Here is an 18797-nt window from a genome sequence, read left to right on the forward strand (position 1 = left end):
ATGAGCAAATTGAATTAAAATAATGACATTTCTCGTTCATTGAACAATGACTGTATACCTCATTGTCATTAATTCTAAGAAAACGACTAGCAAATGTTTTATAGTAAGCAGCTGTTTTGAAGTACGGACTTAAATTGATCGAAAGATTCATGCAATTTAGGTAGCTAAAGCAGATACTAGCAAAAATTGAACTTGAAGAAGCAGAGCTTTGTTTATTTTTGTTGTTATTTACCGGTGGCTCAAATGCAAATAAGATACTGACGTCAAAACACTTATGTATTCCATGACGATAGCTGTGGGTGGCAGGCATCCAAAGAAATATTCAAGTTTCCTACAAACTATTAGCGTCAACGTGTGGAAAACGAAATCATTGTTTACCAGCGTTGTTTTGGTTTTTCGAGCGACGTGTATTTGCTTCTAGACATCAAGGAATTTGAACGAATTTGCTTTAAAATATAATTATCAAGTGCTGTCGAGAAGAATTAATTACTTGTTCGATGACAGCAAACGGCGCGTAAGTTGTTGTTCCCAAATTGTTTACGTTCGTTTTCATTTTGCTTGAAACTCTTATTTCGTCGCTCTCCTACAAGGAAAGCGAATATTTATCATCGACACAAACGATAACGGTTTTGATTCCCGATAAATAGTTTATTGCGGCTAAAGTCGTTGCGAATAACGAAGTCTTTGTTTACTTGTTGTTATTTGTGAAATGTTGCAGCTGGCAAAACGATTTCAAGCGCTTTGATATTTAATGTAAGTTTTTAGTTTTTTTATGTTTCATGTTTTGTTGGCCTGTTTAAATCATGGCCGAATGTTGTCCTCTCTGAACAAAGGGTTTTCTCGAAGAAGTCTCACTTGTGTTTGTGAGTTCAGTTTGAAACAAATCGCTTTTGTTTTTAAATTTTCTTTGAAATTACTGCTAAACTTCCCTAGACTTTGGCCTTGTGGCGTCGATGCTTCTTTTGCGCTAAATTTTGGAATATTTGCTTGTTTTGTCTTCTGAACAGCAGCTAAGCGCTTTGGCAAAATAAACATATCGAAGCTTTGTAATTGCAGGAGTTATTTACCTTCCAACAAATAATATAAAGTTACGAAATTTGCATACGCCTTTGTTGTCTTTTAGCAAGGTGAATACTCAAGTGCCGGTCTTCGACTCGATAGCGTCGTCGAAAGTTGAAATTTTTGTTTATGTTTTAGCTTTATCATTCCTAAGAACACATAAAATCAGTTAGATAAATCATGTACATTCATGTTGTGTGCGATTTCCCCTTTTTAGCCTCTGACACAGACATAGGAAGTCGAAGTGTAAGTCGATGCTTCGAGTTTTTTCTTGAATTCCCGCCATAGATTTTAGAATGCGGGAAAGTTGAATATTGGTTTGAACGAAAACACAGGACCGTTTAGGGTACGGGAAATAATAATTTCTGGAAATCTTTAACAAAAATTATTTAAGATTAGATTTGTTTTGATTATGCAATGAGTTGAAATGCTGTTAATATTTCAAAGTGGTATGACGTATTTTCAATTTAATTCTTTTCCGATTGCCTTTGTACACTTCACGGAACGGATATAGGACGACGATTTTTTTTCCATTGCAGTACGTGTCATCATTTCACAACAACCTTTTATGTTGAGTGCTATTTTTAATATATTTCAGTAGCCAAGGCTGCATGTGCTAGATTGTTTCAGCAACGTAATTTATAAAGTAAAAATATTGAACGGAAACAACATTTCACGTTTCTGCCGTCTTTAGTTTTTCGACCAAAAGCTCATTAATGTTTTTGACAAATTTTATCCCGTCAAAATTTCCGACATTCACCAAGGATTTTGACGGTTAAGTGAAATATAGAAAACTTTTCATGAAAGCTTTGTAATAGTGATTGAAAAATTAAAAGTTTTCAATGCAGATGACGTTCCCATCTTATATCGAATATGTTGTATCTATCAAGATGGCTGGCGAAAGAGCGATAAACAGGAGTCCCTTACCACTGATTGTTACCATTGCTCCTGGTGATCGGGAATATCCTCGTACGAAGACAGAATGCAACCATTGTGGGGGTGAGGTACCAAACCTCCGAGAAATAATGCATAAGCACAACTATGATAAACCACCAAACACTTCGTCAACATCTGAGAGCTCAAATAATACGTTTCGGCCATCAGCGTGTGCCTGCAGTCATGATGACCGTACTCACGCTAATACTCACCATTCACAGCACTTCAGTAGAGAGCAAGAAAGGTAAGAATGTGTTTGCCAACAGCAGTCATTTTATTCCAATAAATGAAAAAAAATATCTTTGCATTGTTGGTGAAGTTAACGCTTTATCTTCGCTATTGTCGATAACCCGGGTCTTGGAGTATTTAATTTCACTTTGATTAAAGTAACCGAGGAAAATTTTACTTCCTTCAACTTGGATATGTTTTAAGGTTATTTGATATAATGAAAATTTGATTTTTCGTGGCACAACTTGTGGAGTTATATGTTTTGCTTTACCGTATATATCACAGTAAGTTATGTAATTAGGAAAAACTTCATTTTCCGCTCGAACGATGTTCTAGTTTAAAAAGATTTAATTAATTATCAATTCTTCTTGGAGACTGGAGAGATCCGTTCAGAAGGTCGAATGAACGAGGATCAAAAAGAAACATTCATTCTAAAAATAAAATTTCCCATTTGTTGTCACTAAAACAACATGTTATACATGAATTCTTTCTGTGTTTAGAGACAGTAGTCTTCGTCATGTGCACCACGCGTGCAGTCAACCTACCTCAGATCACCAATGCTGCTCTGATCATTCCCTTAGCTGCAGTAGCCGTTCTAACACAGATAAACGTCATCACCATTTTCATCGTTCAGCGATACCACCGCCTCCATTGTTGCTAAGACCCAGTAGTGGCTCGGACTTAACCAATCAGCATCAAGTATGAAATTCCACTGTACATCGCATGAAAGAGAGGTTTTTGTTTCTCTAGCGTCAGTTTTACTGCTTGCTATAATGTTTGTCATCGCGAAATAATTTTCGAATAAGTTTAAGACGAAAAATGTAGTCTGGGAACCATCTTTGGTTGCCAAACTACCGGCTATTGATCTAAGTCCTTGATTAAATTTTTTTCAAAAAATGTAATGGGCATTTGAAGCTTGCTTTGATCTGCAAAAATAATGAAGCAGGAGTGGGTCTGAAAGAAACTGTATTTAATTTGCTGAAGAACTTGTGATGTAAAGTTTACTTATGAATGGGCTGTAGTATATTACACCGATATATTGACAAAAGGGTATAAGACGTGCTGGCTACACTGCAATTTTTACATTTACACTGTCAAGTGTAAATTTAAACTGCCATGTGTTTTCCACAAAAAATCTACCTGTATGCCTATCACAATATTTTTAAACAAAGTAGCTAAGTGGTTTAGTGAGAAAGCTGAATTTTTGACAGAATTACTTGATGATTTTCCTCAGGTTTTATTCATCAAATTTTGTGGTTTGCTAACTTATACAAATTTGATATAGTTTGTTCCTCGCTTTATACTTGCCTTACTTATTGGTCATATTGTAGTAATGGGTATTACTTATTATAATTAAGTAATTACCTTAAATAGTAAATTATAATGCATATAAATTACAACTCACTGAACTTAGTGCACTTATAACACATATATGTGGTATATTTACAAACTATATTTTTAAGTTATTACTCGGGCTTTCCTTAGTATTATTTTGTATTAGATTATTGGTTATCTCATGCTAGTTTATTCATTGTTAAGTACCACAACTAAGTCATGAAAGAGGCAACCAGTATTGCCGAACCTGTGGAAGCTTTTGAAAACTAAGGGTTTATCATGGATTAACTCAAATAGCATTTTTTACATTCTACAAATAATTACAAATATTTTCCAAAATGTTTCTGTCGCTGTTCATTACAAACAAATGTCATGCAAATTGCATCAATGTTTAATGAATAAACCATATCTTTGTGAGCATGGCAAACCACAGAGGCATTTAACATTGGGGATGTCATGGTACTTCTAAGCCATGTTTTCATGCCACAAAGCTTACTAAAGTTGCGTTCAGCTTCACCTGATGTGGGAGAGCAAATTAGCAACAACTTGCAAATGCAATGACATTGCACAAAGTTTATTTCTGACTTCACAAACATAGAGAAAGGGTGAAAATTTGTGATGGAATTGTTTCAATTCTATGCGTAATGATTCAGAATACAAATTATACTTCTTGAGTAACGTCTCTTGTGCCTCAGTTATATTTCCCGTCAGTACAACTTCTTCAAGAGCTGGATAGGTTTTCAAACCTTTGCTATTAAACCTGTCAGTAAGTAGTCCAATCAGATTATTTATTGAGATGCTGAACTTTGAACCTTCCTCACAATTGTCATTCAAAGGAAACCTTCCTCACGAGTGGTAACCGTTTACCCGCAGCTTTTTTGCAACTTCTACTCTTACAAGTTCAAAGGTTTGACGTACCGCAAGTCAGTTTCAAAACAGACTACAATAGTTTTTGGCGAAATCCATTAGTTCATCTAGGATGCAGGTGCAAAGGCTTTTTATAGGTTTTTTGAGGACATGTGAAAGGGACATGCTAATTTTACTGAAAAAATAAAACTATTTTCGGAAAAGGAAAATAATGATGAGCTGAGTAATATTATTACGCCATTAATAATCTAGCGCGACTCGCGAGGTCTATGCAGAGAAATATTGTATAGAGGTTTTTTTGTACAGATCGAGCCCGTAAAGCGACGTTTGTACTACAAAACAGAGATGCAATATTTCTTAGTAAAGATCGAACAAGCGTAAAAGTTTAATACATGTCATTTTGTACCTGAAAAATAAATTTCGTTTCTTTTCTCGTCCTCATTGTTTTTCAAGGAATGGCTTTCACCACTCGAGTTTTGTCAGTAGAATATAAATCGTCTGAAAATGCGTTGTTTAAAAAATAGAACTCACATTTCAAGTATTATTCTTCTGAATCCGTAGTTTATTTTTGATTTTTAAGTTTAACACAACTTACTGTTTGCTTTAGGGAATTTGTTTACCTTTCCTAAAAATTACGTGTATTAGCTATAGACCGCCGGAAATGTAATGAACCGGCAAGAATGTTTCTTAGCCAATCAAATCACGCTATTTCAACGGAAGTGACGCTTGCCATATAATACATAAAATTGATAAATACGATGAGCCAAATACAATTTTAACGGATCAATTGACCAAGCTTTACTCTCAACGCTCTCAACCATTTCATTCATGCACTCCTGCTTCCACGTTATGTATACTGTTTTAGATTAACTTTATGCTGAAAATATTTTTCGTTAAAGTATTGTTTATTTTTTGCGTATAGATTCTTCTCGCAAGAGATTGGCAATCAATCCACGGTCAAAGATTCGATCTACCTGTTCTCAATGGCGTCGGTTATGCAGTTTATGGTAAGTATTTATGGCAAAAATCTCGACAGTTATCTTTATGAGTCGTTGTTTGCGACTTGGTGTTTTAGTCGAGCACACAATTCACCAATATCTATTCATGATAATGCATTTTTTTAATTCTATCGTAAATGTGTATGGTGTGCGGAGGTCAAAACATCCAGCCATGCTTGTTGATCCAACATTGATGTAGATGTCGATGTGTCCACTCTCTATCTTGACTGATACCAGTTTTTATAACGAAACTTTTATCTGTTTTGACATTTACATTTGCAGGATGTCAGCATCCTCTTTATCGTCATGGTATTTGCCAATGGCCGGGATGTGATGCATTCTGCGACAACTTTCAACTTTTCATACAGTAAGTTCGCCGTAATTTTCACCAGTTTATTTTCCTTTTTTCTTAGTTAATCGCTGAAGTGCGAGGGCAATTGAATAAATGCCAAATAATTAAAATGAAACTGAAATTTAAAGGCAGCTTGGATGCAACAATTAATTACTTCCTCAATTTTGAACTTTCAGGGAGGGACATGCTTGCTAAGAGCGACACAATGAGAACTTGCTGTAGGCAACTGGATTTATAGAAGCCCTTGCAAAACAACAGAAAAATTTAAAAACATTGAAAAAGTATTAATAAATCCAAACAGCAGACAAAAGTAACTTCTACTGAAGAGTTGTGCATATACTATCTACTGCATTTTATTACCTAAAGGCCTGTATTGTTAAGAGGCATTACAATTGACATTTAACATAAACGACAACTTTTTTGAAAATAGACATGTTTCGACATATCATGGTGCCATCTTCAGTATGAGTGAAATAATAGGTGATACAGGGTTTATATAAAAGTAATATGATACATAAATTACAAAAATAAAAAGGAAATAAGATAAATTAATGAGGAGCGTCCGAGAGTATTATTAACTAAATATTGTATTGAATTTAAAAACTTGAACATTGAAGTCAGGGTTAGTTTTCTTAATGTGGAGTGCTTCTTTGATTTTAAGGGTGAATGAGGTGTCGGCAGTGTCGATGATTTTGAAACAAGAGGGTGAATAGTTGGTTTTGCATGAGGGAGATTAAGAAGGTGTTGGTAGATATGAGAGTTTTTGTCTGTTGTTGTATGTTCCCTGATTCTGGTGGATAAATGGCGCGAAGTTTCGCCAATGTATCGGGAATTACATCCCGCGCAATTGAATTCATATACCACCATAGATTTAATTGAATCAGGGATTGGGTCTTTGAATGAGAAAAGGTTTTTGATTTTGAATGATGTGAAAATTAGTCGAATGTCAATATCTGTACAGAAGCGTTTCATAATGTTTGTAAGTCTGCGTTGTGTGTGTCGTGAGTAATGTCCGATGTATGGTAGTTTGAAGTATAGAGTTGCTATTTTGGAATTTTCATTTGTGTTGGTTGGGATCGTCGTGTCAGGAGTTTCGGTGTCTAGTTTGAGGTTGTTGCTTTGTTTGTTGTCGAGATATCGTTTTTACGGTTCTGTTAATAAAGTGAAGTGGGAAAGAGTTTCGTAGAAGAGTGGATGTGATGTTTTTTATGTCTCGTTGAAAGCCATTGTTCGTATTGTTAAGTTTGTATGCTCTGTCGATTAGTGTGCGTATAAGTCCAGTTTTGTATGAAAGTGGTGTGAAACTAAAATAATTCGTCAGAAGTCCTGTGTTTGTTGGTTTGTGGTATGTAGATGTTGTACAGCTGTCATGGGATTTTGCTAGTAAAATGTCAAGAAATGGCAGTTGATCTTGTTGTTCAGTTTCAAATGAAAATCTAACGTTTGCGTGCTGTGTGTTAATGTAATTATAAAACTTCATGTCCTCAGTTTCGTTAGTAAAAACACAATAAAATCATTAACAATACAACAAGGTTTACCCCACTCGAAGAAGACGTCACACTACCACGTGAAGCCAAACTACAACGACTGTTAAGGAAGCTTCTAAAGAAAGACTCCATTAACAATAAAGTTTATAATGATATCTTCCCCAGAGGTTCTCAACCCTCACGCTTCTATGGCTTACCGAAACTTCACAAGAAACGAGAACCAGAACAATCGCCTCCACTACGACCGATAGTTTCATCAATCAACGCATACAATTATAATTTAGCTAAGTATCTTAGTTCTCTACTAACACCACTCATACCAGATGACCACTCCACTAAAGATTCTTTCACTTTCCTCGACGACTTCTCATCTTTCAACTCATCAACTTCTTGTCACAAATTCTTCATCTCCTACGACGTTGAAAGCCTATTTACTAACATACCACTTACTGAAACCATCAACCTAGCAATCGACTTAATATTCACTCACAAACCCAGGTTCGGTATAGACAGGACAGATCTCACACAACTGTTTTTAATAGCAACAGCACAGACGCATTTTTTATATAATGGAAAATTTTATGACCAGACGGACGGTGTTGCGATGGGCTCTCCCTTAGCACCCATACTTGCTAACATTTTCATGAGCTCACATGAACGAAACTGGCTAAACAACTACAACGACACTAAACCTCTATTTTACCGCAGATACGTTGACGATATCTCTTGTGTTTTTACTAACGAAACTGAGGCCATGAAGTTTTATAATTACATTAACACACAGCACGCAAACATTAGATTTTCATTTGAAACTGAACAACAAGATCAACTGCCATTTCTTGACATTTTACTAACAAAATCCCATGACAGCTGTACAACATCTACATACCACAAACCAACAAACACAGGACTTCTGACGAATTATTTTAGTTTCACACCACTTTCATACAAAACCGGACTTATACGCACACTAATCGACAGAGCATACAAACTTAATAATACAAACAATGGCTTTCAACGAGACATAAAAAACATCACATCCACTCTTCTACGAAACTCTTTCCCACTTCACTTTATTAACAGAACCGTAAAACGATATCTCGACAACAAACAAAGCAACAACCTCAAACTAGACACCGAAACTCCTGACACGACGATCCCAACCAACACAAATGAAAATTCCAAAATAACAACTCTATACTTCAAACTACCATACATCGGACATTACTCACGACACACACAACGCAGACTTACAAACATTATGAAACGCTTCTGTACAGATATTGACATTCGACTAATTTTCACATCATTCAAAATCAAAAACCTTTTCTCATTCAAAGACCCAATCCCTGATTCAATTAAATCTATGGTGGTATATGAATTCAATTGCGCGGGATGTAATTCCCGATACATTGGCGAAACTTCGCGCCATTTATCCACCAGAATCAGGGAACATACCACGACAGACAAAAACTCTCATATCTACTGACACCTTCTTAAATCTCACTCATGCAAAACCAACTATTCACCCTCTTGTTTCAAAATCATCGACACTGCCGACACCTCATTCACCCTTAAAATCAAAGAAGCACTCCACATTAACAAAACTAACCCTGACTTCAATGTTCAAGTTTTTAAATTCAATACAATATTTAGTTAATAATACTCTCGGACGCTCCTCATTAATTTATCTTATTTCCTTTTTATTGTTGTAATTTATGTATAATATTACTTTTATATAAACCCTGTATCACCTATTATTTCACTCATACTGAAGATGGCATCATGAGATGTCGAAACATGTCTATTTTCAAAAAAGTTGTCGTTTATATTAAATGTCTATTGGCAATAGTGCTTTTACGAAATTATGAAACCATTACAATTGCTATTCAGCGTACGTGGACAAACTTTGTTTTGGTTTTGATCTCGCCCTCTGGCCCACAAGATGCTGCTCGTTTGTTATTGTTTTTGAATTCTCACCACCCTTCTGTCTTCCGAAAATCAAAAAAGCAAGTTTTGAATGTGGCTTTTAATGTCCACTTTCCAGGGGGAAAACTAGAACGTTAATTGGGGCTATGTATTCATATATTCAGCTCTACCCTGCTGATTTCTTTTTGCCATGTTAATTTCAAAATAAATCAGTAGGGTAGAGCTTAATATATGATTATTTACCCCCCAATTAGCGTTCTACTTTCGCCCCTGGCTCTTTCTTGGGTTAAATCTACTTAAATGTTGAATATACTTCACATGTGCTTAGACCATTATCTTTTTAGGAGTTTATAGGTGTGCAAATTCTACTCGTGAAAGACACAGTTCACTGATAGGCAATATATTAATCCTAACCTATTAATCCTTTAGGATTAATATATTATATATATTCTCTCATGATGGCTTTGGAATAAAGACTGATAGGCAACGTTCCTTTTATTTCAGTCATCTTAACACTGAGCACCCGCTGGACGATAGAAGCACGGCGCAAGCGAGGGTTCAAATGCAAGTGGTTTCGCATTTAGAGGGACAGGTAAAGTTTCTGGTATTAGCATTGTTTTTGTTATGCTTTATTTATTACTTCATAGACTTACGCCGTATAGTCCCTCCTCTTAAAATAAATTCGTTATGATTTGACAATTAAGGTTGAACATGATAAATATAAAAATATATGTATGTGTAACACGTGATATAATTTTAGCATTTAAATTAAAACAGAAATTAATATAAATGTTTCCAATCATTTTTTTGGTATGAATTGTGGGAAAGTAGCTTGAGTGACACAACACCAGTTGCACGTGCTTAAACGTAATTCTTTGAGGTTCTTTTTCAGTTAAACCGTGAAAGAGATAGATTGTCGGCCATGATGAAACATCTGCATACACAAAAGGTACGCACCGGCTTGGTGTGAATATTTAAATTTACGTAATGCATTCATCACATTTCAAATACGATCATCGATTTTCCACATTGTTAGATTGTTTTATGGACATACATGTATAAAACAGTTTTAAGAATACATTTAGATGAATATTTTTGTAAGGTGCCAAAGTCAAATTTTTTAGTGCTGCTAACTGCAAAAACTACAATTTCCTAAATATATAAAGGTGATTATGCAATGTGACGTCATGACGATCTCTTTTGCATATTGAAGAAAAGTAGCATGTCTCCAGAGAAAAATTAAAGTCACACAATTCTATTGAAGAAGTTATTAAGTCATTTAAGTTTAAATTGCCTTCACAATACAATCATAAAATACTATTGTGAAGTTTGGTGTCATAAACACTTAAAAGAGTAGTTTAAAAATTCAGTTAAACTTAACATTTTCCCAAAGTTTGCTTCATATTTTCATGATATTATATGTGCTTGTAGAATACTGTTCAGAGTACCCCGCCTCCCAAGAGTTCAGAGTCCCCACCTGTTCAATCCATCTCGTCAACTAGACTAAGGAAAGAGACACCAAAGGAAACCTCGTCCGTTGATCTCATTCCTCAAGGCCCACCGAACGTCATAGTCTGTCGGGAAACGTCAGTGATATCGTCCTCAATCCCTGTCAGCAAATCGCAGTCAAACACAAGCAAGGCCGTCGAAAAAAACGAAAAATTGGAAGAGGAAACAAACTGCAAAAAGAGCAAAGAGATATCTAGTTCAGGTCGTGGTACTTACAAAAGATCATCACAAGGCTCTCCTGTATCTCTTGCTCAAGGTTTGTCAGATGATTATTGAAAGTCATTACCCACGTTTTACGAGAAAACAAGCTTTTTAATGGTTTTCTTTGTTTACACCAACTTATCTTTCCTGTCAGACAGCTAAGGAAAAGTTGTTTATCGGTGTTTTTTTGAAGGTGTCAATTGATTTAGAATATATTTTTCCAAGAACACGTGCATTTATGTCAATTACGCTTCTTTTTTTATGGGTAATTAGGTAGACATTCTTTCCGTAATGCTGTTTAATGTGTAATGGAAGGGAGTGTGAAATAGAAGGAATTTTGCTTCTTTTGTACATTCTTCTAAAACACCGCCTTTACAATTATCTTATGAGATCTGTTTATTTAAAAAAAGTTCAAGTATATAGCTACGGCAGAGGGGGAAGTGAAACATATATTTACCTTTATTAAATTCTAATTAGACTATGCTTTAAAAGCTTGTTTTCCAATATTAGTTGCGGATTGAACAATCTGATTGCACTTTTCACTGTCTTGTCAAATGAAATCTGATTGAATGTGTTATGTATTGTGTGTCTCGTTATAGATATGCAACAATCTGCTGATTTCTATCAAAAGACAGACGTTCGTCCTCCGTTCACTTACGCATCTTTAATTCGCCAGGTAACATTCAAGTTTGTTCGTGTTTTGTATAATTTTAGTGTTAACTCGCTGTAATGACGGTAAATTTGTAAAGAAATGAACAATGATAATGATGAAGAATTTAGCATGGCCAAATTTTCGTGGGGGCTACCCTTCTGTACGTAGACAGAAGCGAAGCTAGTTCGACTTTTTTACATTTTTCCAAATATGTCAATTGGTGTTCAAGACTATAAAATTGGAAACGGTTGAAAATTCACGTATTAGTAGTAAACCTGCAGGCTAGCATGTCTTTTGTCGATTTTGGCATGAGATTGATCGTGTTCTCAGGTGGATTTTATTATCTGAAATTTGTGTGTTTCTTTCATTCACGCATGGTTTTTGGTGTGCATGCATGATGCAAAGAAAGTAGAGTTATCTGTGACACTTATTTGTGTTTTATTTTTTCCAGTCCATCCTCGACGCCCCTGATGAACAGCTCACTCTTAATGAAATATATAATTGGTTTACGGACAACTTCGCATACTTCCGCCGCAATACTGCTACATGGAAGGTAAAAAAGTACTTTGATTTGTTTTATATCCATTGCGTTTCAGGGAAAATATTCTGTTCTCCATCGTCTTAAATTTCTCTTATATTGGGTCTACGACCACACTTTCACTGGCAATGACACCCATGCTTTAAAACGTGTTTACATTGAAGTTGTTTCTTATAATAAATAAAGTTATAATTGGTGCGACAAGGAGTGAGCATTCAGTGAGCTAGCCGGGTAGCAAAGCCTAAAGCTTAACCGCTAACAAATTTCGAGGTGACCCAGAATGCGGTGCGGTTGAACCCAAAATGCAATGCAGAATTGAGGTAAAATGGACATGATTATTAGCAAACGGTAATCTATATTCAATTATTGTCTCCCAGCTAGACACTGTTGTTGATGCTCTAAGAAATTATTTTGTACTTGACTTTCGGCATATTAGTGTATAATAATAATGTATTGATGACTTAAATCAAGTGTTATGGGGCTGTAGGTTTTTGCCATGGCTTACATTGCAGATGTTGTTATGCCACAATTGTCGTTCGTATCTTGTTTTTCTGTGGTATATTTCCGCTCATTTTATAATGTATAGCATTCAACGTTCATTTAAAATTGTTTTTAATGTAGGCTGAGTAGCTAAGTAGGCTGAAGCCTCCCGGCCCTCCCCTCCTTTTCGAGAGGCCCGTTGTAATTTGTATTTAGACATTGTTTTTACTCTTTGTCATTTCTGACAAGCTAAATGTTCTAAAGTTGGACTTTATATTCTAAGCTGCTCTAAGCTGTGCGATCTACTATTTTAGTGAACGATGCATAGAACTCATAAACTAGTGAGTTTACGCAGTTTGATCTTTAAATCTATTCCTTATTGTTTACATTATGATTTACAAACAGATACCGGGAAAGGAAACTCGATTTATTGGGAGGAATAGAAATCACTTAAATGCCCACATCTTTGTCGTAGCCTACAGGTCCCGTAATTAGTAATCCGCGACTGGTTAGTGCAATCAGAAAATCTGTTGGATTTCCTCAGGAATAGAGAAATTAACTGGCTGCCAGCATATATATGATGTTAATTTTTTGATGATTCAAGTAATTCTTCTGGTTGGAATGTTTACTTTAAATACCGCTTATACCGGTGCGTTTCCAATACAACTTTCACAAAAATGTCAAATTTAAACATACTTATTCTATTAATTTGGCTTCTTCCGTGATTCGCGTTTTCGATGCTTTAAAAAGCTGCGTGTCATCTTTGTTGTGGTTTACAGATATAAAGTGGGCTTAGTCGTGCATCATTTTTACTGTACATTTCCCTCTGTTTCAATACGCATTATGTTTGAAGTTGTTTTAAACTTGAAACGTGTTACTCAGCTTTTTTGAAGTCTATTGCTTTGAGTCTGTAGTGAACTGTTAAAACTAATAAGCTTGTGTTGTGTTATCTTCTGTCATATTGCATTATTTCTGAAGCCTGAAGTTGTGAAAATAAGGATTTTGTCAAAAATGTCTTGTATTAAAATGAACAGGTTTTGTGCTGATTTCTGTGTATGAAACGCAACGATCTAACATGCTGGAGGACGGATTCGCCATCTAATTACATTATATATATTCAGGGTGATGGCAATTTTTTTGTTTTGCTCATAGTCTCAAGCCATGACTGTCTGACAAATATATCATTCTTCAATTATCAAAAAATTGACGTGACATCACGTGACAGCGATTAAGCAATTTCTATATTCACACCTTATATGTTTAAATGATTATTTTTGCAACAATCGCGTGGGAAATTAGTCTAGGTTTATATGGTACTGATATTGAAATCATTTCACATTGCCTTTTAGTCATAGGTTAACAACAATAAGTGCTTTTTTTGCAAAATTCAAGCCTGTGGCTTCTTTATCATGCAATTGTCTCTCAGGCATTTCCCACTCACAAAGGCAGCACTTACTGCCTTTAGGTATTCTAGTTTACAATATTTGTAGTGGAGTTTCATAGCCACGACACATATAATCATTGGTCACTGAATGTCTGATTGAAGTTTGCCATTGGGCAATCCTCTTTAACAAAAACGGTATATACCATACAGAGATGGGTGTTATCTTTACTTGATATTGCTTGTTTTGTCGAAGTGAATCATCCCTCATAAGCAATGGATGTTTTTGCGACAAAAAATTCATCTTTAGAATGCTGTACGTCACAATCTCTCGCTTCATAAATGTTTTGTGCGCAAGGAGAACGTAAAAGGAGCCGTATGGACAGTCGACGAGAATGAATATAAGAAAAGAAGGCCACAGAAAGCCTTGAGGTATTGATCTGTTTCCATTAAAGTTTTTTCCTGAATGAAAGACTTGCTTTCTGTAGCAAAGCCAGCTCATGTTTTACAACTACAATGCATTTATTTTTGTGTTCAATCACTGGAAAACAAATTATCGAAATATTTTTTTTGAAATGAATGGCAGTTTTCGCGCTGGCTTTGCCACTGCTTGTTTTAAGATGTTTAAGAGTAGTCTGTTGAAGGAAATAATTTGAGTGCTTGAACTTATTTTCTGTGAATACTATATTTTTGTGTTTTTGCTCTTGCTAATTTTTCGAAAAAAGTAGGTTTTACCATGAAACCAGGCTCATCACCACCTTTTTGACATCGGGGCTGATGAAATTCATATACACCATTAAACTTTCAATTATCTGTGCTCAGCAACCAAGTGAAACATGACGCTACAGAGAAAAGAACTTCGTCGGTGTCATTTCACGAGCCGCGTATATCCGACATGCCGACCCAGGCCTCTTTTGAGGTAGCAACGCACACTGTGATTCAAGTGCCTGAATTTCCTGAGCTGAACTCGGAAGAATTGGACTTCAAGGATGCCGAAGATGATTCAGAAGAACCGCCGATCAAACGAGCTCATGGCGAAGTAGTTACTGTAAATAACTCGTCGGGAATATCAAAACTTGTCGAATTTTGCTCAAAGGATATAAAGTATGTCAAGTAACTACGTAAGGTTTCATTTTTTTCAGTATTTTACATAAATTTTTCTTGTGTTATAGCAGTCAACTGTCAAACAGCAACGTTCAAGTAAAACTTGAACCTCCAGACGAAGGTGAACTTGAAATATCAGAAATGACCTAAAAGGTACGATTTTAGTCGGATTTTTTAATTAGCAAAAACTAAAAATAGGGAATTTTTCCACTCCAGTCTATCCAAAAGTGTATAATGTTATAACTCGTTGATCTGATGGTAATTCTTGTTCCCATATATAGAGGGTCTAGGCCCATTATAGGCTAACCCAATCACAAGTGCCAATGTTTTTTTACTAAAATTCTTTGGACGCGTTTTTTGTCACTTAAACCCTGACAACTCGTAGCAACTTGTTTCCCTGTCTTGCGATATGATTTTTTTATGTCGGTCTTTCCGAAAAATGACCTAATCTTCTCCATCTAAAAATCTTGTTATTGTCTGTATATATGGTTACTCATTAGTAAAAATCTAGTGATAAATCTAGCGTTTTTACATGCACAAGTAGTCTTGCTAGCTTTGTCTTCGAAACTTAAAACTTGAATCATTGACGTCACTTTTTTTATTATTTAGCAATGTGTTCACAGGCATATTGGGAAAATTACTGTCGTCGTGGTAAGAGATTCATGCCACAGTTAAATCATATTGAAACGAACATGTTATTATAAAAAATATGTCGTTTCCATTGTTCATTATTTATTAATTCACTGTTTCGTTTGGCGCACTGACCGATAAACGTTCGTAAACTAGAATGTAGATTTATAGATGTTGTAACATACAGTGTAACATATAGATTTATTGCAGAGATAAACAAAATTAATGTATTTTGAACGAATATTATATTTTCCTTGCTAGCTTTGTCATCGAAACTTAAAACTTTAATAATTTAACTATGCAATTATATGAGATGATGTTATCAGTGCTGCCCAACAATGAAACTTATCTCGCTTCATGTTGCAATTAAATCATATTGAAACGAACATGTTTATTATAAAAAAATATGTCATTTCCGTTGTTCATTATGTATTAATTCACTGTTTCGTTTGGTGACTTGACCGATAAACGTTCGTAAACTGGAATGTAGATGTATACATGTTGTAACATACAGTGTAACATATAGATTTATTGCAGAGATAAACAAAATTAATGTATTTTGAACGAATATTATATTTGCCTTTTATACGAGCCTTATAACTTGGTGAGGTGAGTGTAAAGGTTTTTAGAACGCGTGAGTCTCTGGTCAAAATTTCTAAATGCTGTCAAAACGCAAGAATAGGTGTGCAATACGTACATATGGGTAGCCTGTAGCCTGTCATGTGCATGGCTAGTAAATGAAATAAATTTAATGAATATAGTTCAAATAAGATTGCATATTTAATATTATATACGTGAAACTTGTTCACGATTTGAAAATGTTTTTTAGTTAAACGACTAATATATTTGTTTAACTCATTCTGCTTTTTTCGACGGTCTAGCTTAGCTTGAATGTCACGTGACTGGGCGCACGAGACTCGCATAAAAAAAGTGATGTCATTTAGACCTCTCGCAACTTTTAAAGTTTTTTTCCACTGAAAAACATTTTTTCTATAATTCTGTGTTTCAAAACAGTTTTCTGAAGAGTCTGAGATGTCGCTCATACAACCGATAAATCAACAGTTTTATGACATGAGCTTAGACTACATATATCGACATTTGTATTGTACTAACTGTAGTACTGGATATTATTACTCGTAGGGTATACGGAGATGTAAATTTGCCTGTGTTGTTTTTTTCCAGTGTCAAACAAACCCACATTAGCCCACTCTTTGCGCATAACAAATACCAACATTAGTTACTTAGTACTACTGAATTGCTGAGTTATCAAAATTTTGACAACAATTCACCAAAGTTTTTCAAAGTTTACGATTATGTTTCATCAGAATACGAACTACGATAATACTACAAGACAAAACATATTCTGCAATGCAGGCCGCACCCCAACCACTTGCCAGCTACAGTCGAAAGCAAGGTTTTTATTAATCCGAAAAAAGCGTATGCGTATTTATCCAAGTTCAACCACTTGGTAAGATGACAAATTTATATTTGGTGGGCAGAGGTTCTAGAGTTTCGTTTGTGTAATTTTTTATTTGTTGCTGGGTTGCGTTAATATGTGTGAGCTACCTTTTCTAGACATTTTATTAACAAAATCACATAACACCTATACAACGTCGTCGTATCATAAACCAACCTACACGGGATTATTGACAAACTACTTCAATTTCACACCACTTTCATGCAAGATAGGATTAACACGCACACTTGATAGACAGAGCATACAAAATTAACAACACCGACAATGGCTTTCAACAAGACCTAAAGAACATCACATCTATTTTATTACGCAACTCTTTCCCACTACGCTTCATCAACAAAACTGTCAAATGATATTTCCATGACAAAACTAATACTAACTGCAAAGCAAACACCAAAACATCCGATATAACAATCACGACCAACAACAACGAACAGTCCATAAAAACTCTTTACTTCAAACTACCGTACATCGGACATCACTCACGACACACACAACGCAGACTTACAAACATCATCAAACGCTTCTGCACTGACATTAACATCCGACTAATTTTCACTTCCTTCAAAATCAAAAACTACTTCTACGACCAGTCAATCTACGACCAAAAACACTCTAAGCTTGAACAAATTTCCACAAAAGAAATTTCAACTGATTTTGGTATATTTGTTATCCCTTTACAACATATCGAAAGTCCCACAAAATCCTAGCACGGTAACATCGTGTAAATTACGTTTTATTTGAGGCATTTGGATTGAAAATCTGAGCGACATGGAAACGAGGCTCAAAAATTAATGTTTTAGATTTTATCCTTTTAGAACACTTAGTAAAGCACAAATATAAATATTATGGATTAAAAACAAGTGGATAATGATATTTTGTAAATTAATTAATATTTTGTCCTTTATTTACGTCAAAAATGCTGATCTTGCTGTTTTGGGTACTAATTTTCGCTGACTTGGTAGTTTTTTAGACAAACGCGTGTTTGAAGTACGTTTGTTTACGTATATTTTGCACGTGTTTAGATGGATATTTATTATATTTAATGTGACTTCCCTTTCAATACTTCAAATTGAAGCTTTGGCTCATTATTGGCATCAAAATGTGACGTTTCTTTGTTCTCCTCAAGGTAAGCAAAATAGATAACTTGAAGACAATGAGTTAATGAATGTATTATTTAATTGCTATTACATTTTACAATGAATGAATACGTCAATATTGTGGGTCACAATAATTTAAGTTAAAACTAACAAGAGGGGGCTATAATTAGCGACCTAATTACCAAATACAATGTTAATACCGCGTTCAAAGCCATAGATACATCAGGGCTGTAAAATATCGCATAAACCAGTAAATAAAACCAGGCTTTTTTGTGTTGTCGAACACTATTTTGCTTGTGAATCATTATAGGATGGATCAAATTCTGCGTCAGTACTGTGCAATATGTAAAGAATCAATTGTGAACAACGGGTGGCTCTAACATCTAAAGGGATAGATGGTATAAACCGAGCTAGTAAAGAAAGAGGCGATACAGTTGACGTCCGTGAAGGTGACAGCGTTCACATAGCATGTAGGAAACGATACACAAATCCATCATATATTTCTAAATCGCTACGTCAGAAGGAAGAGCGTCA

At 35.2% G+C, this 18797-nt stretch overlaps 1 protein-coding gene across 5 annotated transcripts; it reads left to right on the forward strand.

Annotated features, from left to right (window-relative positions):
- The first annotated feature begins 283 nt into the window (after positions 1 to 283).
- On the forward strand, positions 284 to 16324 carry LOC124434012 (forkhead box protein P1-like). Of its 5 annotated transcripts, XM_046983874.1 has the most exons (15): positions 287 to 514; positions 1277 to 1405; positions 1950 to 2239; positions 2724 to 2922; positions 5348 to 5432; positions 5706 to 5790; positions 9696 to 9783; positions 10084 to 10140; positions 10623 to 10956; positions 11501 to 11577; positions 12005 to 12106; positions 14263 to 14384; positions 14775 to 15056; positions 15125 to 15209; positions 15666 to 16324. In XM_046983874.1, the coding sequence occupies exons 3-14, from the start codon at positions 1950 to 1952 to the stop codon at positions 15204 to 15206; spliced, it is 1803 nt and encodes a 600-aa protein (XP_046839830.1). In that variant the 5' UTR covers positions 287 to 514; positions 1277 to 1405; the 3' UTR covers positions 15207 to 15209; positions 15666 to 16324. The 5 variants fall into 5 exon arrangements, with proteins under 5 accessions (XP_046839832.1, XP_046839828.1, XP_046839830.1 ...); XM_046983872.1 differs by lacking the exon at positions 1277 to 1405 and having other exon boundaries at positions 286 to 514; positions 1908 to 2239; XM_046983873.1 differs by lacking the exon at positions 1277 to 1405 and having other exon boundaries at positions 288 to 514.
- The last annotated feature ends 2473 nt before the right edge of the window (positions 16325 to 18797 follow it).

This window comes from Xenia sp. Carnegie-2017, unplaced genomic scaffold (genome assembly GCF_021976095.1).
Source record: "Xenia sp. Carnegie-2017 unplaced genomic scaffold, XeniaSp_v1 HiC_scaffold_14, whole genome shotgun sequence".
Classification (NCBI taxonomy): domain Eukaryota; kingdom Metazoa; phylum Cnidaria; class Anthozoa; order Malacalcyonacea; family Xeniidae; genus Xenia; species Xenia sp. Carnegie-2017.

Excerpts from the sequence above, each read along its gene's own strand:
- LOC124434012 (XM_046983872.1), top strand. The coding sequence starts at position 1,908 with ATGACGTTCCCATCTTATATCGAATATGTTGTATCTATCAAGATGGCT. Across the intron at positions 2,240-2,723 it reads TTCAGTAGAGAGCAAGAAAG|AGACAGTAGTCTTCGTCATG; the intron begins GTAAGAATGTGT and ends TTCTGTGTTTAG. Across the intron at positions 15,057-15,124 it reads TTTTGCTCAAAGGATATAAA|CAGTCAACTGTCAAACAGCA; the intron begins GTATGTCAAGTA and ends CTTGTGTTATAG.